This window comes from Malaya genurostris, chromosome 3 (assembly GCF_030247185.1).
Source record: "Malaya genurostris strain Urasoe2022 chromosome 3, Malgen_1.1, whole genome shotgun sequence".
In the NCBI taxonomy this organism is placed as follows: Eukaryota; Metazoa; Arthropoda; class Insecta; order Diptera; family Culicidae; genus Malaya; species Malaya genurostris.
In genome coordinates this window covers 243,049,635-243,076,648 of record NC_080572.1, presented here as the reverse complement: position 1 = coordinate 243,076,648, position 27,014 = coordinate 243,049,635, and the positions used below count along the sequence as shown (strand labels likewise).

The window sequence follows — 27,014 nt, the reverse complement described above, 5'->3', positions numbered from 1 at the left end:
AAGTAATATTTTATAATCCCTAATATCAAATTTCATACCACTTATTCGATTTTTTTCAATATCTTCCTTTTTAAATTTCTTAAGGCTGTTGTATGAAAGTCATAATGTGTCATTGTTTTAATCTGATTTGTTTCCTAAGGCGATCTTATGAAAATCATTCTGAATTCTTGTGGCAAAAAAACAGAAAGTATTTTAATGAATGTCGTTAGATCAGTTGCCTCAATGTAGATGATGTCAAATTGTATTAGAGATTTTCTTCCGAAAAAACTAGATTTTATTTTTTTTTAGCACTTTGCAACCCTACTGATAAATTTTGGCTTTGACCGTGCTGCTTTCGTATGCATACATGAACACGATGGCAGCTCGGTCAAAACCGAAGAGGAAAAACAAAAGTCGGGTTTGATCGACCTAGTGCGAATAGACCTTTAGTTGAAACGCAATTGCAATTCGCCCGCACGATTCGAACGACGGGTAGGCAAAACCAGAGATGCCAGATCTGTATTACTCTCTATGAATAATCTGTATTTATCTGTATTCACTAACAAAATTAAATTTCAACAATAAAATCAAAGATAAACTCAAGATGGAGTAGTCTGCGATTTCTTATGTATCATTTGAATAGGACCCCTCGATGAGCTCGGTTCACTGTCAGTTTCAGTATTTTGAAGCAAAGCAACAAGCGTCTGATCGCTAGATGCGCCGTAGCTATGACAATGATTGGTTATGTTTGGAAAAATATCAAATTACAGTATGAACGATATTGAATAATTTTGCCTTATATCCAGTAATTCTTGCAATAAGAAAGTAAAAACTACTTAGAACCATTCTGTAGAATTTCTTTAATTTGTTATTGCCTCATCCCATGAAGCATTAAAGTCAGTTGTGACAAGAAATCATTATGTGCTGAATGTAAATATATGTTTGAATTATTCCTAACATGTATTGTTTCCATGGCATTTTGTAGGAACTAGTCCACGCTTATTAACGGAGGGTCAATAACATTACATTATTACTGAACCAACTGGTTCACGATTACTGACCCAACATTTTTCAATGAATCGTATGGGACATTGTAATCTTGAGTTTATTTTTGATAAAATGATGTTAAAAGATGTTATTTCAGCATGTTGTTGCTGTAGAATGGTAGATCCAATGAGACCAAGACTTTGCTTCTCGTCACTGCAATCAAATACTAATAGATTGCTCATACGAAAAAGTTTTTGTTTTGCTTCTTGGGAGATTCGTATTAAATTTAAGAAATCTGTATTCTGTATGCGTATGTGAAAATCTGTATAATACAGATAAATCTGTATAAATGGCATCTCTGGGCAAAACTCAAACATAAAAAATGTAACCACCTGTACTTTTTCAAGGTGTGTCGTTGTTTTTTCATCGGGCTGAAAACGTCAGAAATTAATGAAAATTTCAAAACATTCCAAGTGTAATACGCGATGATTAGAATAATATTTAGAATATATTTTTTATTGTCCAGAGTAATGCCAATCCATTTAATTAAAACTGTGTGAATACTGATTCAGTAGGTGAAAACTTTGGACACCGGTCGTGTTCGCCCGTGCATGCAATGGAAACTATTCAAAACAGCTGTCGATTGTGTTTGGATCCGACTGTAAACAAAACTTTCGATTCAAGTTCTGGTTTTGGAAACGACAGCACTATTGAAGCCACTTCACTCAGTCAACAGTTAAGCCGAGTGTTCAACTTTTCTGTAAGTAGTTCTGGTATTAATTTGCTTGTTATCAGTTTTAAATGCGTTCGTTTTTTGTTTCCAGTTTGATAATATGACTCAACTGCCGAAGCATGTGTGCCAGCAGTGCTGCACAATTGTTGGGGACTTTTATAAGTTCTCTGAAATGGTTCAGAAGAATCAGACATATTTGCGTTCGTTGGTGAGCCCCGAAAGTGAGATGAAGCCTGATCCAACCGCTGAGGATGATAAGAGTGCCGTGATCCTCGATATAAAGATTGAGCCAGAGTTGCCGGAGACGGAAGTCATGATTAATGAGCAAACTGACTGGACCGAAGGTGGAACAAATTTGGACGGGGATGATGATGATGAGGATGACGACGATGATGATGATGATGACGGTAGAGTAGCTGCCAGTGATGGAGATGATAGCGATGAAGATGAAGATTGGAGACCGCACGAGGGCACGGAAAAAGAAGTTAAGAAGGAAGAAACTGTTGTGAAAGTCAAACGAAAGTATACCAAAAGATCTTCCGGACGGTTGAAGAAAGCGAAGAAAGAATCTGGGCATGATCCTTCGAAAGAGTACAGAAGTAAACCGAAAGAAGAGATTGAAGAAGAAGACAAACAAATACTGGAGTATTTCAAATTTGTATGTGAACTTTGCCATGAGACGACAGTGACTTTCATCGAACTGAGAAGACACTTCCGGGAAAAGCATGGACAGAAAGGATATCATCGATGTTGTAATAAGAAGTTATTCAAGAGATGCCATTTGCTGGAACACATCCAAGTTCATCTAAATCCCAACCTATACGGATGTGATTTGTGTCCGAAAAGCTTCAGCTCCAAGGAGTATCTTCAATTGCACAAAATGCAAGCACATGCATCAGAAGTTGATCGGCCATTTAAATGTGACAAATGTCCAAAAAGTTTCATTCAAAAGGGACAATTGTCCTCTCACATGGGCCGCCATCAGTTGTACCCGTGCACGTTGTGTGACAAAGTGTTGGCGGGAAAAGGTTCACTGACGGCGCATATGGTCAACATGCACAGTGATATGGGTCGAATGATTTGCGATACCTGCGGACGTGAGTTCAAAACGAAACCCTGCTTCGATAAGCACGTACGCAAACACAAGGGTCTGCTGGAGGACACTAGCATCGAGTGTCACATTTGTCATGTGATCTTGCATAACAAAGCCACCATGAAGAAGCACATGATTGCGAAGCACACCCAAACGGATGAGGTGTTTATTTGCAATGAATGTGGCAAACAGGCCCCGAACAAGTTTGCTCTGGAATCTCATAAACGTAAGGTTCACTGCGAAGAAAAATATCAGTGCGAATTTTGTGAGAAACGGTTCAAAAACCCCATCACGCTGAAGGAACACAGAGCGACACATACCGGCGAGATTCTGTACTCGTGTCCATTCTGTGCGACCACTTTTAACTCGAAAGCGAACATGTACGCCCACAAAAAGAAAGCCCATCCGTACGAGTGGGCCCAGGAACGCATCAGCAAGGGGCAAGCCCAGCGTCAACAGCATCTACCACCCCAGTGAAACTGTGGCATGCTGTACATCCATTTCATTAGAAGGTATTATACATGTTAATAATAGAATGTAGACTATTTTCATAAAAAAAAAGATAATACATTAGTTGTACAATTATTTATTGTTGGTTTCTTCATTTTCCCATAGGCCCATGTACTACAACTAAAATACTGAATGGAGAATTAGAAAGAAAAATGCGAAGGGCTACTTTCCATCACCGAAGGTAAGCGTTTGAATTGGTTTTTAGTTCAGTTGTGTACTAGTCTACTAGTTTCTCAACCAGCACTGCGGTAGATTTCCGTTTGGCCTCCATCCACTCATTCGGGTGCTTACTCTTCTTGTGCGAGTACAGGTTGCCATTCGAGTTTGTAGCCATTCCACAGACGTCACACTGGTACAGCATCTGACCGGTATGGGAAGCTCGGTGCTCTTTCAGAGTGACTCTTCGTTTGAACTTTTTACCACAAAATTCACACTGAAACTTTTCCTCCACGTGAACCCGCCACTTGTGGGTAGTCATAGACTTTCGGTTTGGATACACCTGATTGCAAATGTCGCAGGCGACTGTGGTGTCCGTCCCATTGTGAACCGTTTTCATGTGAGGTTTCATGTTTCCTCTATTAAGCCAAATATCACAGATATAGCACTGTACTCGGTCTTCTCGAACACCCAGATGGACTTTGTTGATGTGGCGATTGAGTAACGATTTGTAATTGTACTGTTTTCCACAACTGTCGCAAACGAATTTCTCGCCGGGACTCTCGTGCATGCCGAACAAGTGTTTCTTAAGCGACGACTTGCTGGACAGTGCTTTGTGGCAAATTTGACACTCCCACTTTTCGTGAACTTTACGGTGAGAACTGAGCAAGGATTGATTTCTAAAGTGGACACCACAAAGGTGACACTTGAAACGTTTGCTGTTGTCAACGACATGCACGTTCGAGTGATGCATAACGAGGTTGTGTTTGTTGGTATAACTTTTTTCACAGATGGTACATTGAAAACAGTTCGGATTAAGGTGATGTTGAATGTGCCTCAAGATCTCATGCTTACTTCGAAGACTACGATCGCAGCACATGATGGTAAATAATTCGTCGTGTTCCTCCAGAGCATGTCGTTTCAATTCTCGGAAGCTTTCGAAAGCCTTTTGGCACTTGTTGCACTTCAATGAATAGTATTCCTTAATTAGACGGTTTTCTTTGGCTTGCTTCCGACGCCTAATGGCGAGAGGAGTTTCCTCGTCCCTGTGATCCGAATCATTTTCGCTTTTAGTGCTCAGTTCTTGATGTTCCAATCCAACGGCATTCGTGTCATTGTGTTCTTCTGTATCACTGGTTACTTGTTGTTCCTGTTTAGCTATTTTGACCATTTCATCTTTCGGAACTTCATCGACCCTGAGCTTAAGCTGTTGTTCGTTGCTACGAACCATCTCCAAGAAGGTATAGAACTCATCGATCTTAGATCTACATTTCTCACAGATTTTACTGGGTAAATCGGATCCATTTTCCAACTGTAAATAAAAATACAGAATTTGATTACTTTTGCCCTTCTCGCAGGAGTACTGCAATCAGTCTTACAGGAAATGTAAACAGCACATCGATTTTACGCCGAATCGCATCATCACTTAGCGATATGTTTAACGTAGAATTATTATCATTTAAGCAAAAACGACAAATTCGTTCCATAATAACAAGTTACTATACTATATAACACTATTTAAACATACTCAAAATAAACATCGGTGTAATTCTTGCTGCAGTTTTCGTTGGCTTTGGCGTAAGGTACATTGCCATATATTTTCTTTTCATTGTAACGACATATCGTTACGCACACATGTTTGCAATTTTTATCAATTATGCACTGCGCAAAATCCATCGTATTTCTTATTATATAAGAAGGTTTAATTAGAAAGTGTGTAGGGTAACGGATGTATTTCGGTCACTTTCTACGTTGGCAGCTGTATAACAATGTTTTATCGGTATTTATACCGATTATTGTGCTTTATGCAGTAATACCAGCAATGCTACAAATAATAATACCCCGAGGTACCATACAAATCGCTTGAATATTTTTTGCTCATCAAATGGACAAGTTGGCGTAGCCTCTTTGTTAAGATTTAAACTGACAGTTCAAAATGGTAGAAAAAAAAGGCGGGTGGGTAATGTCAGAGACATAACTGGATGTCGTGAATACGAAAACAACTGACATGTTCCTTAACACTTCCGAATATCAATTAGTTGATCAATTGTATGAATTATGCAAGCATTCCCTTTTTTCACATTTTTCGCAAAAACAAAGAAGGCTTCACTTGATCTCGATTACTGTGAATTTCACACAGCGAAAAGTCCACAAATCTAATCAAACTGTTCTAGATTTGCACTAACCTGAGGATATTTACCTTCGATTTGCGAGCAAGAAATGCTAATAGTTCTATAGAAAACTTTTAGAGCCATTAGAACGGTTGATTTTGTGTGATGCTCTCCATCGTTGTCCTCTTTTCGTTGTTTTTTCACCAATGCAAACGACTGGCAGCTGTGACGTAATCGCTCTTGTCGGAAGCTAAACTAGCTTTGCAAACGACATAAAATACATCTGCTCGCAGGGGCGATAGAATCCAAACTGATCCAATTTTTGTTAAGAGGTTTCTTTTTACGTGATTTCGTTTGTATCTTTTTCACTAATGGGCGGTCCTAACGGCTAGAAAACTAGCAGCATATAGAATTTTAATGTCGATTGTTTCATTTTGGATTCGCATTTCTTTGAAAGAAACTATCAGGATGCTGTACGGGATACATTCCTGCCTTTCAGAAGGATCAAATTGTGGATCTCACTACGATATTATGCACCGTTCGGAACATTTTTCTCGTACGAGTTGTTGTACAGCAGCAGATATTTTGCTCATTTCCTCAGAACGCGTTCTGATTGGCTAGTGTTGACATGGGTCAAATGAGACAGGATTTCCACAGATCATTGAGCTATGAGCTTTAAAAATACGACAAAGGCAAACGCGCCTCATGAATTATCCTCTTTGATACTCGTTTATACCAAACATTTCAGAATAGTTTAATTTTGAATTATTTGAGATAATGTCACACAACTGAAAATTGTATCATAAAATTGTGATCATATTTCCGATGGCAGGTAGCAAAAATTATGTTGATTCGTTAGATACAATAATAATAATCATTTAAACCTACTTCTTATTCACCTTTGAATAATAGAATATGGACTTAATGGCAAAAAGTTTCTTCATTTCTTCATCGTTGCTAGTAATATGGAAAATACGTTAGAGTACTCTGTCGCTCTGACAGTTTACTCTTGACAGTGTACCGAATATGATAAAACGTGTCCTCGAAAATTTGTCGAAGCATTCCGTATTATAATTTGTATTTGGTAATACTACCTTGATCAAAGAGAACCCCCCACATGGACTGCAACACACTTATGCCAGCGTTTGATCCAATCCTCGAAACATTTTTTACATTCAGTGTTCGATATGGCCATCAGAGCCACCTGCGATTTTTTCATAATCTCATTTCTTGAGTCGACCGAATTCATTTCGTTTTTAGCCAAATATTCATGGATAACGATGGCATTATGTGACGTTGCGTTATCGTGGTGCAAGATCATGGGGCAGATCACTTCAAGAATGCACATTTAATGTACAGTTTTCGTTTTCACATTTACTTTTATTGTGAAAAAAGTAAATGTGCAGTTAATTTTAAGTCAATGCGATACACGCATTGAAAAGAGTGAATGGTAAGTGGTACACGCAACTAAAAGGAAATCGTCAACCAGAGTTCTTAACATTTAATTTTGTTAAGGGGCGGGTAGGATCCAGCACTTTTGAAAAATCTTTTTATTTTCTTTTTATTTTCTTATAGCGAAACATTTCAAGAATATATTGTGAAATTTTCAAGTCTATCGGAACAAAACTCTGCAAGTTATGGTCTTTGCTTATCTCATACTGCGAAGAAGTAAGAGCTCGGCACACAGGCCCAAGACTTCTGATTCGATTGACTTAAAAACTTGACAAAACATTCTCGAAATGTTCCATTATAACAAATTATAAAGGAAAAAATATGATTGTTTAAAAATATCAGACCCTACGGACTCCCTTGAGTAATAAATTCTTTTCATTGAATTTATAGACAAAAAAAATTTACACGCGTTTTTCTCGAAAGCAGATTTTGAAAGTCCGTGTCCATCGTCATTCAAAAACTACCGCACCAATTTTGTTCAAATTCTGCACACACCTTCTACACATAAAGAATCAGACCCCAAATCGTAGTTTTCACTTTGAACAACCACCAAAAATTGAAAAAAAATCAAACAGAAAAACTTCTACTCTAACTATGCTGCTTTGATTTGTTCACTTCTGATCAGTCTACGTTGAGATGATTTTTTAGAAGCGTCCTCAAAAATACCTCTTCACCGACTTATTTCTCAATATTTTTCCACGAAAAAATTACAAAATGTTGTTCGAATGATGCATTCATTTGAATTTATTTTGTTAAACCTCGAGTGATTCTGAAAAACAATCGCTAAAATGATGATTTTTTTCATAATTTGGACCCTACTCTCCCCTTAATATATTAAATATACACCCATGTAACCAATGAAAATTGTGTGAACATCGCCTTCTTTTTCGACTGGAAACGACGTGTTTTTTCCATCGCGGATCATTCGGTGTACGCCATTCACTCGCTTACAGGCCCGTACCCAGGATTTCGTTTCTGGAGGTGACCTCAGATAAAAAAATTATGTTACTGAAGATTACTTATGTACCTAATTCTCGATGTGCCTTTTATCGGCGTTTTTAACAGTCACTTTAAACTTTCCCTTTGGAACTGTCATTAAGGAGTATTCAAGTAAAATTTGGAACTATATCCGAGAGAAGATTATTGTATTACATTTGTTTATGTTTACTGACAGGTTATTTCTGTAACACATGTCTAAGACCTTCTAAACACTATAAAGCACATTTATCAAAGATAAATTAACGTAATTGAGTCAGTTCGGGTTTACATCTCATCCAAGTCAGTCAATAAAACAAAACCGCTTAAGTTGGGAACAGAAGAAACCAAGTACAGTATTGTGTAGTGAACAATAGACCTCGAAAATGAGTGAACCAAACGAACAAAAGCTACCGCCTGTACGAAAGAATACAATTATTGTTGACTTCAGACAGTGCAAAATTCGACCTTCGATACGAGAACTTGAAGGTTTGGTTAAGGAGCAAATGCATCTTGACATTAAACGTGTGCATTTACTTCAATGCAATAAGACCAATAATGTTGTTTATATCCAGTTCTATAAAGAGATGGATGCAATTCAATTCGCTAAGCACAATAATAATGTGCACTATGTGGAGCATGAAAATATCAAGTACAACATTCCAGTATATATGGAAGATGGTGCTATAAAAGTGCGTGTGCATGATCTTCCCTCAAGCGTCATCGATCCTTATATTCGCCATACCATGTCCCAATACGGAGAGATTCTCTCTATCGAAGAAGAAAAGTGGAAGAATTTTTTCCCCGGTATTCTAAATGGCGTACGTTTGTTACGCATGCGCTTGACATTCGGTGACATTCGGTCAGGATACAAGAATACCGTGCAAATCACTTGTTACCTATGACAATCAGATGGCCACATGTCAATATTGCCAAAAAGCTGTTCACTACGGTAAGCCATGTGATAAACCGGACAAGGAGACACCTATACCAAAGGACAACGGTGCTTCCTTCACATCAACCCCAAGCAACCCCAGTACACCTGTGACAGTCACCAACAACAGGGAAGTATCCCCTTCAACGAAACCATCCAACGTAACCCCTATAGAACAAAGTACACCAGCTGCAGTTAACAGCTTACCATCCAACCAACCAGCAACTGCAAACAATGTACAACAAGGCGCATCTACAGCAACTAGCAACGAAATCAACAACAATATCACGGCAATGGATGACGAGACGAACCACGAACAAACTGCCCCTCAATCCTCGCAGGAGGAAAATGGAAGCTCCTCTCCCCCTAGAAAAAGGGTGACAACGAGATTCAATACAAAAAAAAATTATCTAAAAACTCAGCTAAATCGGCCACGTAAGGCTTGTACGCAAATAGGCCTGAATAAAATATCTTTAAAAAAAAGTAATTAAGTACAGATAATAGTACGAGGAAGCTAAATCAGGTGAATGAGGGAGATGCCCTAGTAATTAAACCTAAACGTTGATTTTAACGCGCATAGTAATGCTTGTAACTTACAAATAAGTAACGCTTCGTAACGTCTGTAGTTCACAAAAAAGTAACTCATGATAAGCTAAGTAATGGAAAAAAGTACAACCGTTTCTCACTAGAAGCGCTGTTAGTGTCTTCGTACAATGGAAAATCTATGTTTATTTGATTTATGTCGACTCCTATAGTGCTCTATGTGATGATTTACTAACATCATCGTTTTTTATAGTAAAACATAGAAGGCGGTGAGTGGGTTTGAGCTTTGCATCTAAAAGCCAATTGAGATTCAATTCTCGTCAAATTCGATCAGTTTCACCTTAGATCCTCCTGCTAGGGAAACGTGCTACTCCTCCCCCTCACATGGAAATACCCTTATGACTAGTTTCCAAGTGCAATCAGTATCTGTGTCAAGTTTACTTGAAATCTGTTGGTTTGATCGGAAGTTATTCTGAATCATATGAACGTTTCAAAGTTATTTTACGTTTCGTCTTTGACTCATCAGTGCGTAGCAGCTTATGTTGAGCTAGTGCAACCTGACGGCTCAACATGAACCGCTAGGCAGACGTAATGCTATTTGCAAAACACTATGCTATTACACCGAGGTAAAATGTCCAAACTGACGTCTGGAATCGAAATTTGTTTTTGCCTTTCTTTCCGAGAGCTGGAAAATTTTTATATATCGGATATGAAGAGGGCGTTTTCATTTTCAATCTTCATTTTTGCCCATTACAATTTTTTGTGCAGGGTAGAGTGACTATAATCAGAGTGGCGACAGCTGTTCGTTTGGAATGACAGCTCTCAGTTCCAAACGAGCAAACGACCTGTCAATTCAATGTAAAACTAATGGAATGTTTTGAATTGTTGCCATACTTACGGATGAGATGTCGTCACTCTGGTTATAGGCACTCTAGTGCAGGGTAATTACAGGGCTTTCACACTACCAAGTAGAAGAGATAATCGGCAAAAGTTGTTGCATTGTTGCCAGATATTTACGGATATATTATTTGGCGGACAATTTCACGCCTTTTTTTTAGAACGGCCAATAATCCATCAACATTCACTTTGAAGAGTAATTTCGAATGACTCGGCACTCGCTGAGAGTAAGTTATAATAGTAAACGGCAGAGAAAAGTTTTCTCTTTCGTCTGGTGTTAAATTTAATACTCTGTCTTTCATAGCTCGCTTGCAATTTCTTTCGAAAGTGGAAGTTGACAGGTGGCTTATTGGCCGTTCTCAAAAAAAAAAAACGCGTGATTTAGTCGTCTAAGAGGAAATCTGTCAGTCTCGTACTGGTAAACTAATAGTTTTTTTTCTGTTAGTATATAAAGCCGTGAAGAATCGGCTCACTATCCGTAATTACTCGCTTGGCTGACCACAAAAGACTGGCTGATAATTTCGAAATAAGGAATGCTCACATGAGAGGCTTACGGGAAGTTACGTATAGGCTTATATGTGACTATATCAATCATGTTAGTACGAGCCAGAGATGCCAGGTCTGCAGATTTGTCTGTAAATCTGCAGATTTGGGGTATAGTGCTGCAGACATTTTTTGTTGTGCAGACTTTTGCAGACTTTTGAAATTCTCGCAGATTTTTACAGACTTTTGAAATTCTCGCTGACTTTCATCTATATTTACAGAAAAATTTGAAATTTCCGCGACCTTTTTTTTTTTTTTTGCTCGCCAAGTCAGTTTTGCATGTCATACTTTATAGAGAAATTGCTGCCAGCAAGCCATACTTGCTGACTGCAGATTTTTTTTCAGATTTACAGACCCTGTTTGCAGACATTTGAAATTTTTACCTGGCATCTCTGGTACGAGCATACTGGTTTATTTACATGCACGAAGGATAATTCTGTCATCAATTATCTGCTTTTTGTTTGGGTTTGTTTGCCTCTATCGCTTTTCTTCTCTTTTCGGCCCATTCAAGCGGATGACTTTTTTTCGTATGAGTATAAAGATTTGCATTAGAATTCATTGTTGCCCCGCACACATCACAGGAATATAGCACCTCTCCTGTATGCGTTGTTCGATGTTCCTGAAAACAAAACATTTCAGATTTCTATTGTTTATTCAGGTAAAAAAAAACATTTAATCTACTTTACCTTAAGATTTATCGCTCGCTTAAACTTCTTCCCGCAGAACTCACATTCGAATTTCTCCTCGATGTGCACTATTCGTTTGTGGCTCCAGAGAGCCCTCGAGTTCGGATACTGCTGCTGACATATGTCGCATGTGTGGGTCTGATCCCTCTCGTAATGTGTGAACTGCAGATGCTTCTGAAGTCCACGTTCTCCCATCAACCACTTCTGACAAATGTGACATTGGAATTTCTGTTCTGCTTCTTCCATTCCCAAGTGACGCTTGACGTGCCGCTCGAAGCAAACTTTGTTCAGGAACTCTTGTCCACACGTGTCGCAAATCATTTTTCGGTCCAAATCTGAACTGTGCTTGTTGATGATGTGAACGTTCAACGCCGCCTTATTGGCCAGCAGTCTGTCGCACTGTGGACACTGCACCTTTTCGTGACTTATCATATGATTTCGAAGCATATACTCCTTGGTATACGACTGCTTGCATCGGTCACATTTGAACGGGCGTTCCTCCTCGCTACCATGTGCCTTAGTCTGATGCAGCAGCAGATACATCTTGTGTTTGTAACTTTTATTACACAGCTCGCATCGGTATGCGTTTGGATTTGTATGCAGTGCCATGTGCTGCAGGAGGTCACACCGCTTAAAAAGCTTCCTTTTACAACATCTTATATATCCCGTTCGACCGTGAATTTTCCGGAAGTGAGAAGCTAAACTATTGAAGCTTGACTCCGGTTCTCCACATAATTCGCATATCATTCGGTAAAATTCTTTAATCATTTTGTCTTCGCTTTCGAGCTGTTCCTTCGATTTTATATTATAATGTTTGATTGTACGCTCTTTTACTAGTTCTATAGTTTTGTCACGTTTTCGCCTAGGAAGTATTTCTTTCTTGTGCTTTTTTCTACCGCGTCTTACCGGAGGTTCATAGCATTCCACAAAAATTTCACCATCACTGGGCTCGTCACCGTTTTCTTCAGGTTCTGTTTTCGGTTGTTCTATGTTCAAATCTACCGACAACACTTGCTCTTCTGGTTCGGACAAAAGTTCAGCTTTCACAGTATCGCAAATCGAATTCTGGCGTTCGTCGAGTCTCTGCTGATTCAAACGAACTTTTTCAGAATACTGGTAGAATTCGGCTATAATATGTGAGCAGTCTTGACAAATGTTTGTGGGATAACCAGTTTTATTTTCGATCTGAAAGTAAACACATTACATTGAAAATAACATAGCAGTAGGCGACGTTCTGTCCGTTCTACTTACCGAAAATCGGAAAACCTGATTGATTTGCTCCTTAATTTGAACATTTTCAATAGAGTGAATGTTGTCGGCGATCGGGTCCAGACACAGTCGGCACCCCTCTGTTATATTTTCCATAACAATCTGTGGGTGTTTTCTTGAATCTAGAAAAATTCACCGTGGTGGATTGTGACAGTCAATCACAGACTATTTTCATGAGTAAAGTCGGCATGTAAGGCTTAACATTGTTGTTAATCTGCTTATACGGACCGTTTCAAACTAAATGCAATAAAATAAATGACATAATTGCAAGAAACTCACAAATTTAAGATATATAGATCAATAATAATTACCTATGCCTATTAGGTTTTTTACCGTCACTGCTAACCTCAATCGGATGAACACATTTTGACAGTTCAGCAGTACTGTTTGTAAACAGAAATTTCTTTTGTTTGTTTATTGACAAATTGGATCAGACCATTTACGGTCAGTATAGCCTAAATAAAATTTTAAAACATTTGTTCACGATTGAATACGGTTCGTTTTTGATATTTATTAAATGAAAGTGACTAGTTGCAAAGTGTAAAGATGATTGTTTTAGATGTGCTCTTCGATTTTTGTTTAAGCTTGTTTGTAAACAGTACCGCTGAACTGTCAAGGATGAATACTTGTTCATTTGTGTCGTCACGATAAAAAACCTAATTTGTTTTGAGTGTTCTATTCTTTCAAACATATTCGCTGGGAGCAGGGATGCCAGGTAGTTTTTGTTTCAAATATCTGTATCCATCACAAAAAAATTCACGCGTTTTTTTTTGAGAACGGCCAATAACCCATCCAGCAACATTCACTTTGAAGAGTAATTTCGAATAACTCGGCACTCGCTGAGAGTAAGTCATAATTAGGTTTTGCACGATGACGACACAAATGAACTGCCGATGAATCAAGTTCATCTTTGACAGTTGCCGTGTACTTGTTTTGTTTTGCGACTGCAAGTTAAAAATTGAAAAAATGACGAAAAAGTGCCTGTTAAAAACGTATTCCACAGTGAAAATAACTAAAAAGATTGCCCTGTGTGTGTTTCCAGCATCAAGGAGCGATTTATGTATGAATCTGTTGAGTGTGAGGCGACTTGCAATTTTTACATTCGAACGATGAAGTTCTGATGAAATTTTAAACTGTAAACAAGTACACGTCGACTGTCAAAAAAAGTTCATTCTGTTCATTTTTGTGAGGTTATGTCATGTTCGTGCAAAACCTAATTAGGTTTTGCACGATGACGACACAAATGAACTGCCGATGAATCAAGTTCATCTTTGACAGTTGCCGTGTACTTGTTTTGTTTTGAAAAAATGACGAAAAAGTGCCTGTTTAAAACGTATTCCATAGTGAAAATAACTAAAAAAATTGCCCTGTATGTGATTCCAGCATCAAGGAGCGATATATGTATGAATCTGTTGAGTGTGAGGCGACTTGCAATTTTTACATTCGAACGATGAACTTCTGATGAACTTTTAAACTGTAAACAAGTACACGTCGACTGTCAAAAAAAGTTCATTCTGTTCATTTTTGTGAGGTTATGTCATGTTCGTGCAAAACCTAATACTATTAGGCAGAGAAAAGTTTTCTCTTTCGTCTGGTGTTAAATTTAATACTCTATTTTTCATAGCTCGCTTGCAATTTCTTTCGACAGTGGAAGTTGACAGGTGGCTTATTGGCCGTTCTAAAAAAACGCGTGGATTCATACATGAACATTGTTAAAATTCATACATGAACATTGTGAACGGGTTAGCTTTTGTAAGAAAAAAAGGCGGGTGGCTAATGTCAGAGATATAACTGGATGACGTGAATACGAATAAAAATGGCACGCTTCCTTCACACAATATCACAATATCAGTTAGTTAATCGATTGACTGAATTGTGCCAGCTTTCCTCTTCTTCACTATTAGAATTTGAAACGATGCACCTACACTGAAGTACGGATTAGTTGAATAAAACATACTATATACAACATTTAGGGGTTTTGTTGGTTTGTGCAAAAAGCACATATTTTGTTTCTATTTCTTTGCGTTTCGCCTTCGGCTCGTCAGTGCTTAAAGCAGTTCAAATTGAACTGCCATCTCGGGCCTAGCAGTTCAACTTAAACCGCTAAGCAGACGCAAAGTTTGCACAACAAAACCCCTAAATGTTCACATTCTGCGACGGCCAGTAATAAGCCGTCACTCGTTTACGCCTGAGACGTCAGAAATAATATAGCACTTGTGCAATATTGTTTGAGGGTTGCATAAGTAGTGCAAACTTTGCGTCTGCTTAGCGGTTTAAGTTGAACTGCTAGGCACGAGATGGCAGTTCAATTTGAACTGCTTTAAGCACTGACGAGCCGAAGGCGAAACGCAAAGAAATAGATATTATATACAATTAAATATTACGAATGAACTTGTATAGTTCTTTATAATAAAAAATGTTGTGTAATGATGCCTTTCTCACAAACTCAAATCAGCCTTTCTCAGCAAACAAAAATCATCTGTTATTGCCGTAACACTCGTTCATTCATGATTAAAAAAAACTTTGACCGCAATAATTCATACAACTAGTACTTACTACACACCGCAAGGAAGAATCAAATTACATCAACTGCACTCGGCGTTCAGTCCGGTCGGTCACATAATAAAACAGACCAATTATGCTAAGTCAACATTTTCGATGCCGATGCCATTGTCGCACCGCGATATATTGATATATATTCAATAACATAAGCGGCGCAATATAGGAACATAAAGAATCATTCAAATATTAAATGTACTTATATATATTTGTAAATAATTGACATTAAGAAATTTCGATATAAAAACCCAAAAATTATCAATAAAGACACAGTCAAAATCCAAAACTCATTCAGCAAACATTCGTTTCCGAAACTCCGGAGCTCATCGTTGCTTTCCACCTTGCATCTCTTGGTCGATCTACTTCCTTGTTTGTAACGCAGGCGAGGAATCAGATTAACCACACGACCAGACTTAGTATCGGTTTGTTACGCAGGACAATACTAACTGGACGAAGGGCCCCATTCCAAAGTCTATAGCGTGTAGCATTTGTTACGCAGGCGCCACAAACTATAGAATCAATCTAGACTTAGAGGTGGCTTGTACCGCAGGACATCTCTAACTACCCAAGTAACAATTTTTGTTACGCTAGCTTGTTTGTGACTAGTTTGCAACCAGATATTTGAGTGATTGTTACTAACATCTAACCACTTGCATGACTCAAAAAGCGCAGTTTCTACTAGTTGTCAAGTCGGCTAAAAATATGTTGTCCTTACGTTGTAATGCCATACTTAAATAACTTATCTTTTCATAACTTGAAAATAACTAGTTTCCAAGTAAACTAGTTGAAACTTGGTCACCATCGACATTATAAACATTGAATGAATCCAGAATACCTTTCTATCATCAATAAAAAAGCAGAAGAGTACTTTAAGTCACAAACTTGATACAAGGTACAAATTTCACAACGATCCAAAAATTGTCGAGCGGAATTCAATTTTACTTAACTGTTTTTTATGCGCCTTCCATCAAAATCTGTTTATGAAGATATAAAAAACAAACAACAAAATAACCCTATGTTCAGAATGCTCAAATTTATTCCAAGTAGATTGATTTTTCATCATTTTAAATTCATATATCATGAGAACTATAATATTATCACATTCGATGCTCAATCCCTATATTATTTTCTTCGTGTTTATGACAGTGCATAGAACAAAAATTACTATTCTGCCTTTCACTATTTTCGGCAAAAAGTAGTTTTGAAGAAAGTAATATCCTGGTTTTATTTACGTTTCATACACTTCTTGACACTCCATATTGTGTTCGCCATATTGAAGCCAACAAAGGCTGTTTTGTTTGCATTTTAGTTATCATAACGTTGAGAAAACTTAACGATAACTACCTGAATTAATGAAGAAATTATATGTTATAATCCTCTAATATCTAAGTTATTGCTATATCAATTCACAGTACCGATTCACTTATACGTTAACGTATTAATAATGGTTTCGCAACGGAAAATAAACCTTTTTTCAACTAGTAGCTAAAAACATAGCTGTGATTAAAGATATGTTAGAATCAAGTAACGATAACTTACAAATGATAGTTAGTTTAATGTTTACGTTATAAAGAAACGCTGCTGTCACCTTGTTTTAACCAGTATAACATAAAAAAACATGTTCGTGCTCTTGTTGCAACACAGTTGGGTTAAGTGGTATCAAAACTAGTTATGGGTTGCTACTATTGAAGTCAAATAAACTTATTTTCAACTAGTGGGTAGAAGCATTGTTGTGATTAAAAATATGTTTGGATTAAGTAACGATAGCTTATAAATTATATTTAATTCAATATGACACAAAGATGTTATGATTGGAAACCTAAATAACTATTTCGTAACTAGTTATGTTATGATGAAACATTGCTGTCACCATGTTTTAACCAGTATAACATAAAACACATATTCGTGCTCTTGTTGCAACATAGTTTGGACTTTGTCGTATCAGAACTAGTTGCGGATTGCTACTTGGGTAGAACCTTGGTCGAACGTCGTATGATCGCCCAACCGGTGGGCGATACCACTCATACTATAATATATTACTAAGGTATTCTTCAAAATATTTTTCTTCGATTCTGGAAAGAATAACCGAAATCGGATTTTTTACCGTCTTCTGACAAAAACTATCAATTGAAGAAGTTTTCAGGGCGATTTAGAACATTTTGTAAAATTTTTAACAGGCTTTACCGTATATTTCCGGATCCGGAGGTCTGATCCAAATGAAATTCTGGAATTTAGTATGGAACCTAAAGAGATTTCATTTGAATGTGAAAATCGGTTGAGCTATCTCCGAACAAATTTGGAGCACTTATTTTCACAATTTTTGCACAATTTACTCCACAACTCCGGAACCGGAAGTCAGAACCAAATGAAATTCAGGAATTTAATATGGGACTTAAGGAGTTTTCATTTGAATCTAAGTTTGTCTCCCTAAAAAGTTAGTGCACTTATTTTCACATATTTTTGGACATTTTACCCCATAGTTCCGGAACCGGAAGTCGGATCCAAAAAAAATCAGGAATTTTGTATGGGACCACAAGACCTTTCATTTGAATCTAAGTTTGTGAAAACCGGTTGTCATCTCTGAGAAAAGTTAGTGCAAAACCAGGGTGACACAATCGCTTTCGTTTGCAGCTTTTTGACAAATGGGCGGTCCCAAAGACCACAAAAATAACAACATTGATGGCGCAAATTTCGCACTGCGAAAAGTGCACAAAGCTTACAAATTTATTCTAGATTTGTACTCAACTGGTAGTTTGTATCTCCAATTTGCAATGAAGCAATTTTTTTAGTTCTTTAGATAACATTTGGAGCCATTAAAAGGCCTGATTTGGCATGATGACCCATCGTTGTCCACTTTTCGTTGTACTTTGCTCCAATGCAAACGCCCAGCAGCAGGATGATGCAATTGATCTTCTTTGAAGGAAAACTGACTCTGCGAACGTTCCGCAATTGACTCAATACTAAACTGAATTCTTGATACTGGAACTGACCTCTGGACCTGAACCAAACGAAATGATGTACTTGCTTTACTTCTTACTCAGTCTGTGGCGTATCTAGTGGGGGAGGGCGAAGATATTTCAGATAAATTTGCGGCCAAGATTCTGCACAGATACAGATTATAGATTCTTGGCCAGAAATACAGGTTTCACAGATATTAAATAATGTTAAAGAAACATTGAATAACGATCGAGGAAATTAAATAGTTGTTTCTTCTCGTTGTAAAATAAGGGGTGATTCTTTAAGAGGTATAAGTTGTGATTTTCGAAAAACACAAAAAAAATGAGAAAATTGATGCAATCTTTATTGGAATCGAGAGAACGATTAATGTAATTATATGTTTGAAGATAATTTCATTCAAATGTTGGCGGAGCCGCGACGCGGCTTTAGATTGCCCGTACACAAGGTCCAATTTTGGCACTTGCTCTTCAACATATCGGCCATTATTTCACGGATAATGCCACCGGCTCAAAATCCACACCAAACAGTGACTGTTTATGGATGCATTGGTAGTTCTTTCATTGCTTTTGGTTGGTCATCACTGCGGCAATTTTGTTTGTTGACGTATCCATTCATCCAGAAATGAGCTTTGTCGCTGAACACAGTTTTCCGATAAAAAAGTGGATCTTCTTCCAACTTTGTATATTCTTCAAATATTGATTTAATTAGAGTTTGATTTATACTGTTCTTGAAATATTTATTGGATTATATAACGAATTTTGATTTGAGAAATTTTTTTTAAAGATCGAGAATCACGTTGCCCGTCGGTGATGAGATGTGAGACGTTCTTCGAATGGTTTATGAGCAATTCGGATACATAAGGTGCTGTGGGAGAGATCTCTAGAAGCGTGACCTTCTGTTTCTGTATATAGATTTGCACACAACTGAGGCAACGAGATGAGATCGAACTCCCAGAACTCATATGCAATTGGCAAACATAACGGCTCACGTTGTGCATTGTAGGAAGCACCCGCGGTTATACGGAAAAGCAACATTAGGAGATCAAGGCCGATAAAGAAAGACAAGAATGGAATATTTGCTTAAAATAATGGTACGATAGAAACATGGTCCAAAATGACATAGGTGCATACAGAAAATCAGCAAATGTTTGTCCATTGAGAATCTATGTTCAGGTTACATTTTTTAATAATCTATTACATTGAAGGTATATGAACGATAGCAAAGTTACAATGCCGAAAAATTTGTTGTAGTCGTGCGTCGTGCTCGGCACACCCGTCTATAGCAATGGCATTACAGCATAATCCGCTTCCATAGCTTTCTTCTTCGCCTTCAACCATTCCTCTGGATGTTTGTTTTTCTTGTGCGAGTACAAATTTCCGTTTGAATTGAAAGTCATACCGCATACATCGCAGAAGTACAGCGTTTCGCCCGTATGCGATGCTCGGTGTTCCTTTAAATGTTTACTACGTTTGAACTTTTTTCCACAAAAATCACATTCGAATTTTTTCTCCACGTGAACTGTACTTTTGTGAACCCTCAAGGCTCGCTCATTGTGGTACTTCTTAGGGCATATGTTACACGAGAACTGTCGATTCTTGTCACAATGAACCGTTTCCATGTGTATCTGCAGGTTGCGCTTACACAGCATCCAGCGGCTGCAGATGTGGCACTGCAGTCGGTCGACGGGATCAATACCCATGTGCCGCTTTACGTGCAGTTCTAATGTTATTTTACTACGAAATTCTTTTCCGCATGTGTCGCAAATATATTTCATGTCAGTATGCCTTAGCATATGCATTTTCAGAGAATTATTAGCCAGCGTTAGATTACAAACGGTACATTTAGTTTGAATGTGAGCTTTCAGATGCGCGTTTAATAGTCCCTGCTGGGGAAAATTTTTGCCACATTTGTCGCATCTAAAGGAATTATCTTCAGTTTTGCTGTGCTTCTTTAGTCTGTGTAACGCGAGATACTCTTTACTGTTATAATATTTTTGGCAAATTTCGCAGTAAAATCGCTTCGGATTTTGATGGGAATTTATGTGTTCAATTATTCTAGATTTAACATAAAAAGTTCGATCACAGCATTTCACTCCTGCTCTTTTATCGTGAGCTTTTCGACAATGCGTCTGTAATCGACCAAAAGTTTCTGCAGTCTCCGAGCAGTACTCACAAGTCATTTTGAAAAATTCTGAAATTTTTCGATTTTCATCATCGTATCTCTTCACTCTCTCTTCTTGGCTTTCGGATTCGCGTCTCTCTTCTTGGATTCTTGCATTCTCGTCTATATGTTTAGAAGATTTTTTACTATCTGTACTCGTATCCGGATCATTCAGCTCGACTGCAAATTCTAGTACAGTCTCAGAGTTCTCCTGTTTTACGTCTTCTGTATCATATGTTTGCCGTTCCATTAACCAAACCACACTTTCGAGATTGTTTTGATCACACGTTGGATCCTGTTTTATTTTGACATCTTCAATCCCTGACTGTTTGTGATCATTGGCAAGTTTACTTCCCAACTCTATTTGGTTGATTCGAACAGTTTCATGAAAGTTATAAAATTCGATTAATCTGTTTCGGCAGTTCTTACAAACGAGAGATGGTAGTAATTCTTCAGCAGTTATCTACAAGTCATATTGGCTGTAGTGGAAAAAAAATATTCCATTCTATATTTACTTACGTTGAAATTGAACACAGCCTCAAATCTTAAACGAAACTCAGCATTGTTAATCGAAATACTTTCAGTAAGTGCGGTAGATTTGAGACAAAATCGACAGATTTCATTGTTTTCGTCCATAATTTGAAGCAACAAATTTGTGTTGTTTTTGTGCACTTTCTTAGAGCAAATTCAACAGCTGCAAGATTCATATGGGTGGTCTATAATGTAAATGAAACTGAAACAAACGTATCCCCAGCAATCCGTTTTAGTTTTATTTTTTCGACCAGTTCTACTGTCAAATTTAAAACTGGTATACATTGCCGTTCTATTTTTTCTATATTTGAAACACAGATAAAACGCTGCTAGGGCTGCCAGTTTATTTTGTTATAATTTCTAGATTTAAATTTTAAAACTGACATAAATTATGCATCTAGAACTAGAACACTCCTGAATATGCCCTTAAAGGTTTATCGGCAACCAGCCAGAGTTGCCAGGTGTTTTTATAATGTCGGTAAAAATCTACACGCCTAAAGGAAATTCAGCAGCTGGAAGTTTCATTGGCAGATTTATAATTGAGGAATCCGACCAACTATTCTGTGATCGTTGCGCTGCTCGAGTGGCGAACTTCGAACTAAACGAGGGTGATAATTTTCAGATTTTGTCTGAAGATTCGAAAAAAGGCAGGGTTTTTCTTTCTTTTGAATCGAATACTAACATACAAAAACGTATTAAAATTTGGTAAAAAATCGATCATTAATGATTCAGTAACTTTCCGTGGTATGTTTGATTGATATATATAGTGAAATCGTAAAATGAAATATCAAATTCGAAGAAGTGAGGTTGGGTTCTGTTTTCATATCTGGGACATTCTTTGTTTTTATGGTTGGATTTTGAGATTAATTAATAAATTATGATCAAAAGTTGTATTACTAGTCTATTTACTCATGGTTTATTATTTAAATAAAATCTGTATGTGAACTGCAAATTTCTGATTTCATCCGAGATTTTTAAGTATATAGGACAATTTTAAATCATATGTTTGATGACAACACGTGAATCATCATTATCATTTTATATTTATGAGGTTTTACCATCTGCATTCGTTCAAACTCAAGTAACTTGAAAAATACATCCAAAATTTTTCTAAATATATGGGATATGTCAAAAGAATCACCAGAACGCTATCTCGTGGTGATCACTCTGATTGGATTCTTCAATAGAACTGAAACTGGAACAAACATGCCGTTTTAGTTTTATTTATTCAAACAGTTCTACCAAATACAAATAATAATACCCCTAAGTCTCATACAAATGCATCAAATATTTTTGGTTCATGAAAGCAACAAGTTGGCCTGGCCCATTCTTTAGTTTCAAACTGACGATTTACAACCGTTAATAAAAAGCATATCCTAGAAGGAACGGTGCTGCTATCTATAAAAGTTTATTCTGTGTGTGAAGTGAATGTAAACAAAGCAGAGTAGTTTTTCACTCAAGTAAAATTAGTTAATTCTTCGTTTGCTCATTTGATTTTTTGTGCGTTAAAGTACTAAAAATATTAAACGGCTCCTATTTAGTAATTAAAACATATTTTGCGGTACATTATTGCTGGTATTTCGTGAGTTAAAAGCGGGAAAGAACTCCTCTTCTGGCACTAGTAATCCGCATAGGTAAGCAGTGGTGGTAAAGCATCGATTCCGATCACGCAAAACGTGTTCGTTCCGAACCAAGAAGCGAACCACCATCGCGAGTATGAATTTGCCGATACCATCGTTCGAGCAAGCATCGCCGAACCAAGATGCGATGCTGATGGTGAAAGAACCGATGCTTTAGTTTGTGAGCCTATCGTTACTAGTATGTTCATGAACATCCGATTCGAGTACTATAGGTTGATGCTTCGGATGAACCGAACTTTGTCAGCTGCGGCTGGACGTTTCAGTGTTTGGGTAGCTTAGCAGAGAATGGTAATTTTGTACATTTCCAGCGAGCGTTGGGTGGCTCAATATGATAAATTGAAAATGTTTTAACATTTGCAAATTCGATATTGAATAAATTGGTGAGTCAATAGCAATTAAAATTGAGTAATTTTGAGCATTTACAACGAGCGTAGGGTGCCTGTATATGGAAAATACAAAAATTTTTGACTAATCTCATTTCGATGCTCTATTGATTAGTGAATAAATAGCAGTTCGAATTGGATATTTTTTTACATTTTCAGTGAGCGGGGGTGGCGCAATATGAAAATTTGTAAATTTTTTTTTTACTAATTTGATGTTTTATTAAATATTGATTCAAAAGCAATTAAAATTTAACAATTTTGGACATTTTCAGTGACCGTAGGGTGGTTCTATTTGAAAAAATCGACAAAAATTGTATCTTAGACTAATTCGATGATTCTGGAAATAATTTTGTACATTTTTATCGAGCGTAGGGTGGTGCAATATGAAAATTTGCATATATTTAGACTTTTACTGATTTCATGTTCCATTTAATAGTGAATCAAGAGCAATGTAAATTTGATAATTTTGGACATTTTCGACGAACGTAGGGTGGTGCTATTTGGAAAATTTTAAAATTTTTGACTAATGTCGATTCAATGGCCTATTAATTGGTGAATCAATAGCAGTTCCAATAGGATTTCCAATTTACAGCGAGCGTTGTGTGGTGCTATTTGAAAAATGTTAGTATTTGAATTTGCAGATCCGATGCTTTATTGATTGATGAATGAATTGAATTCGAATAGAATAATTTTATACATATCTTGTGGGCGTGGAATGGCTTAATATACCTAAAAATTTGGGAATACTTTACCTTTTGTTAATTCAATGTTTAATAGATAGCAATTGGAATATTAGAATTTTTATTCGGTGGTAAGGTGGTTTATATGAGAAATTGTGAACTATTTTTCCAAATCGGATGCTGTGTTGATTAATATATAAATAGTAGTGGTGGTGAACCATCGGATTTAAACATGCAAATCGTCGAGGTGCCTGTGATTTTGATTGTAATTTTTAACGCGCTATTGCTTTGAACATCAATTGAAATAGAATTTAGTTTTGATGCTGTAGGTAGACATTTCATCGAACCATGAATAATAAAACTACGCATCGAATAGAGCTCAATTGACCTTCGCCGATGGTCTACCAACTGAATGGTTTGGTACATATTGCTCCGCCGAACAGCAAGCGAACTTTACCATAAACCGAATGAACAGCTTTTGCATATTTTTGCTAGGAAAACATTTCTAAAAAAATATGTATAAAGCATTGGTGCTCGGTTCCCGCTTTACCGCTGGTATGAAATTGTAAATAGTTTAAAAATTACAATTTCTATATGAGGCCATCCAGCGCTCGCTGAGAATATCCAAAATTAACAAACGTCGCTCGCTCGCTAGAAACGTCCAAAATTATCCAATTCTACCTGCTACTGATTCGCTCATCTATTGAACATTAAAATACCAAAATTCAAAATATTTTCAAATTTTTATATTAAACCCCCCTACGATCGCTGAAAATGTTCTTATCATCATCATGAAAATCATCTTATTTGAACTGCTATTAATTCATCAATCAATAGAGCATCGAATTGACATTAGTCAAAAACTTTACCATTATACAGATAGAACCATCCTATGGTCCCTGAAAATCTCAAAAATGAGCAATTTGTAATTGATATTAATTCACTATTAAATGAAACATTTTATCAGCAAAAGTCAAAATATTTACAAGTTTTCATATTGCGCCATCCTACACTCACCGAAAATGCCCAAAATTATTTAATTTTAATTGCTATTGATCCAACAATCAACAAACCATCGAATTGGTATTAGACAAAAAGTTTACAATTTTTCAAATAGAAAAGCCCTACGGTGGCAGATAATTTCCAAAGATTTTCTACTATTCAATAAATCAAAATCCAAATTTTCAAATTTCGCCACTCTACGCTCTCTGAAAATGTCTAAAATTATCCAAGTTGAACTGCTATTGATTCAACAATCAATAGAACATCAAATTTAAATACGCTCGTTGAAAATACCTGAAATTACTCAATTTTCTTTGCTATTGACTCACCAGTTTATTAAACATCGAATTTTCAAGAGTAAACAAAAAATCCCTTTTCATATTGAGCTACTCTACGATTGCTGAAATGTTCCAAAATGTTCAAATCTTATTGTTATAGATTCTATAACCAAAACCATAAAATTTGCAAAAGATCCAAAACTTTCTATTTTCCATATCGAGCCACCCTACGCATACTGATAATGTCCAAAATAATACCATTTGAATTGCTATTGATCGATTTATCAATCGAACAAAACTTTTTTTTTGTGCTGATCACGTGTACATTGATAATTTCAAAACCAGGATGCGAGAATTGAAATCAACAAACCATCGTATCGAACGCAGTTTACTCGGCCCTCGGCGATGGTCCGCCAACCGAACGGTTCGAATCAGATTGCTTCGCCGAACACCGAGCACAGAACATCTTCGCATTAACCGAGGAAATAATTTTCGAACCTATCGCATGCTTACGCTCGGTGCACATTTTTGAGTAAATTTGCAGAAGCATCGGCGTTCGGTTCGCAATTTACCACCACTGTAGGTAAGACGATATTTGAAATTTTGTGATCAAACAACTATTCTTAGTTATTCCAATGCGGCAAACCAGTGCATTTCCATACAGAGGAAGGTAATTGAGACTTATTTAAGAATTTTTTTCTCAGAATATTGTAGGTCATGAATCTGAAAAGTTGCTCGAATGGGCTTGCAAAAACACTGTCACAGTTTGTTATACTGATGAGAACAGTGTGTTCGGTTCCACATTGAGTATATCGATTCAATCCTTCTTAAACAAGTAAAATGAACGATACATAAAATGGATTCAACGATTCAAAATCGAGTCAACGAAAACTGCTTGGGTGCAATTCACCTTTATCTGGCAATATATTTCGTTCCCCCCAGTAAGTATTAAATATTGTTCTAGCTTAAATTCAGACAACTGTAATTCGTATTCTGTTCTAAGGTTTGAGCCGTCCAACTAAGCGAGTAATACTGAGGACTTCTTCTGTACCCGCTGCTTCCTGTCCCTACTAAGGAGCTGAGCCATATTTTTATCGATTGTCGTTCAATGCGTGTCGTCAATTTGTAAACGGATAAAGTTATGTATTTATTAAATTTATTCATCTGACAATAAAATATACTTAATGAATAAATGCCAAATATCCTCAAACATGATGTTATCGGTTCGGAATATCCGACCGCCGCTCGTTTTAATCTCCTTTGGATGTTAATCGTTATATTCAGTCGAGTTTCTGTAACAAATCAAAAAAATAATTTGGTGATTTTGAACATGGATTAAAAAAAACAAACCTCAATAAATGATTCAAAAAAGCTATCACGTGTTTGCATTTGCCTTCACTGGTGCAAACTTTAATTGTGTGCGACTCGACACTTGGAGGATGACTGTAGACAAGTTGAAAATAAGCCACCCCGAATAAAAAATATTGTAGAAAAACAATACGATTTGCTGTTACAAAACCTGCCACAATTTTGCTTTGACCATTGAAAAATATTTTAATGTATTGTTACACACTATTCAATTAATTGTGAATATGCTTTTTACAATAGAATGTATAGGTTGTTAAGTATCGTAACAATTCAAATCATAAAATTTTCTCATATTGTTTGAAACACCAAGTGTACAATAAGTTCAATTGTAGAATCGTAGAAACAATATATTGAATCGTTGGAAATGAAAAAAAATCTTATCAAGATACAATGAAATGTATTGTAACCCATATATCTAATTGTGAATTAATTTTTCATGCTGTAAAATCAATGGTTTATTTTTTTTACGAGACATCCATCATTGTAGATCTCATCTACTTTACCTATCCGAACGGTTTTCTCCGGTAGCGTAGCTAAAAACTCATCAACACAGTGCACGTAACACCTTTTTAAGGCTCTTGAAGATG

At 36.8% G+C, this 27,014-nt stretch overlaps 4 protein-coding genes and 1 long non-coding RNA gene across 5 annotated transcripts; 2 read left to right on the top strand and 3 right to left on the bottom strand.

The window, feature by feature from the left end:
* The first annotated feature begins 1,411 nt into the window (after window positions 1-1,411).
* LOC131437515 (transcription factor grauzone-like) lies at window positions 1,412-3,377 on the top strand. The gene is made up of 2 exons (XM_058606914.1): window positions 1,412-1,726; window positions 1,791-3,377. Exons 1-2 carry the CDS (start codon window positions 1,583-1,585, stop codon window positions 3,267-3,269), a joined length of 1,623 nt encoding a protein of 540 aa, XP_058462897.1. The 5' UTR covers window positions 1,412-1,582; the 3' UTR covers window positions 3,270-3,377.
* On the bottom strand, window positions 3,363-5,020 carry LOC131437516 (zinc finger protein 93-like). The gene is made up of 2 exons (XM_058606915.1): window positions 4,838-5,020; window positions 3,363-4,770 (listed from the first exon to the last, which is right to left on the bottom strand). The coding sequence occupies exons 1-2, from the start codon at window positions 4,943-4,945 to the stop codon at window positions 3,520-3,522; spliced, it is 1,359 nt and encodes a 452-aa protein (XP_058462898.1). The 5' UTR covers window positions 4,946-5,020; the 3' UTR covers window positions 3,363-3,519.
* A 5,052-nt stretch (window positions 5,021-10,072) lies between these two features.
* On the bottom strand, window positions 10,073-14,408 carry LOC131437071 (transcription factor grauzone-like). The gene is made up of 5 exons (XM_058606133.1): window positions 14,082-14,408; window positions 13,180-13,524; window positions 12,851-13,105; window positions 11,600-12,784; window positions 10,073-11,532 (listed from the first exon to the last, which is right to left on the bottom strand). The coding sequence occupies exons 3-5, from the start codon at window positions 12,962-12,964 to the stop codon at window positions 11,356-11,358; spliced, it is 1,476 nt and encodes a 491-aa protein (XP_058462116.1). The 5' UTR covers window positions 12,965-13,105; window positions 13,180-13,524; window positions 14,082-14,408; the 3' UTR covers window positions 10,073-11,355.
* Window positions 14,409-18,781: 4,373 nt separating this feature from the next.
* Window positions 18,782-21,468, bottom strand: LOC131438363 (transcription factor grauzone-like). The gene is made up of 2 exons (XM_058608360.1): window positions 21,065-21,468; window positions 18,782-21,008 (listed from the first exon to the last, which is right to left on the bottom strand). Exons 1-2 carry the CDS (start codon window positions 21,179-21,181, stop codon window positions 19,662-19,664), a joined length of 1,464 nt encoding a protein of 487 aa, XP_058464343.1. The 5' UTR covers window positions 21,182-21,468; the 3' UTR covers window positions 18,782-19,661.
* Window positions 21,469-25,415: 3,947 nt separating this feature from the next.
* LOC131435616 (uncharacterized) lies at window positions 25,416-26,194 on the top strand. The gene is made up of 3 exons (XR_009230516.1): window positions 25,416-25,642; window positions 25,764-26,000; window positions 26,063-26,194. It is a non-coding gene; the product is annotated as an uncharacterized LOC131435616 (long non-coding RNA).
* The last annotated feature ends 820 nt before the right edge of the window (window positions 26,195-27,014 follow it).

Bases quoted from the DNA above. Each gene is read 5' to 3' on its own strand.
- LOC131437071 (XM_058606133.1), bottom strand. From the start codon at position 12,964: ATGGAAAATATAACAGAGGGGTGCCGACTGTGTCTGGACCCGATCGCC. The intron at 12,785-12,850 runs GTAAGTAGAACG...GTTTACTTTCAG, and splicing joins ATCAGGTTTTCCGATTTTCG to ATCGAAAATAAAACTGGTTA. The intron at 11,533-11,599 runs GTAAAGTAGATT...TTTTGTTTTCAG, and splicing joins AGCGAGCGATAAATCTTAAG to GAACATCGAACAACGCATAC.
- LOC131438363 (XM_058608360.1), bottom strand. From the start codon at position 21,181: ATGGACGAAAACAATGAAATCTGTCGATTTTGTCTCAAATCTACCGCA. The intron at 21,009-21,064 runs GTAAGTAAATAT...TATGACTTGTAG, and splicing joins AGGCTGTGTTCAATTTCAAC to ATAACTGCTGAAGAATTACT.
- LOC131437516 (XM_058606915.1), bottom strand. From the start codon at position 4,945: ATGGAACGAATTTGTCGTTTTTGCTTAAATGATAATAATTCTACGTTA. The intron at 4,771-4,837 runs GTAAGACTGATT...TTTTATTTACAG, and splicing joins ATGTGCTGTTTACATTTCCT to TTGGAAAATGGATCCGATTT.
- LOC131437515 (XM_058606914.1), top strand. From the start codon at position 1,583: ATGGAAACTATTCAAAACAGCTGTCGATTGTGTTTGGATCCGACTGTA. The intron at 1,727-1,790 runs GTAAGTAGTTCT...TTTTGTTTCCAG, and splicing joins GCCGAGTGTTCAACTTTTCT to TTTGATAATATGACTCAACT.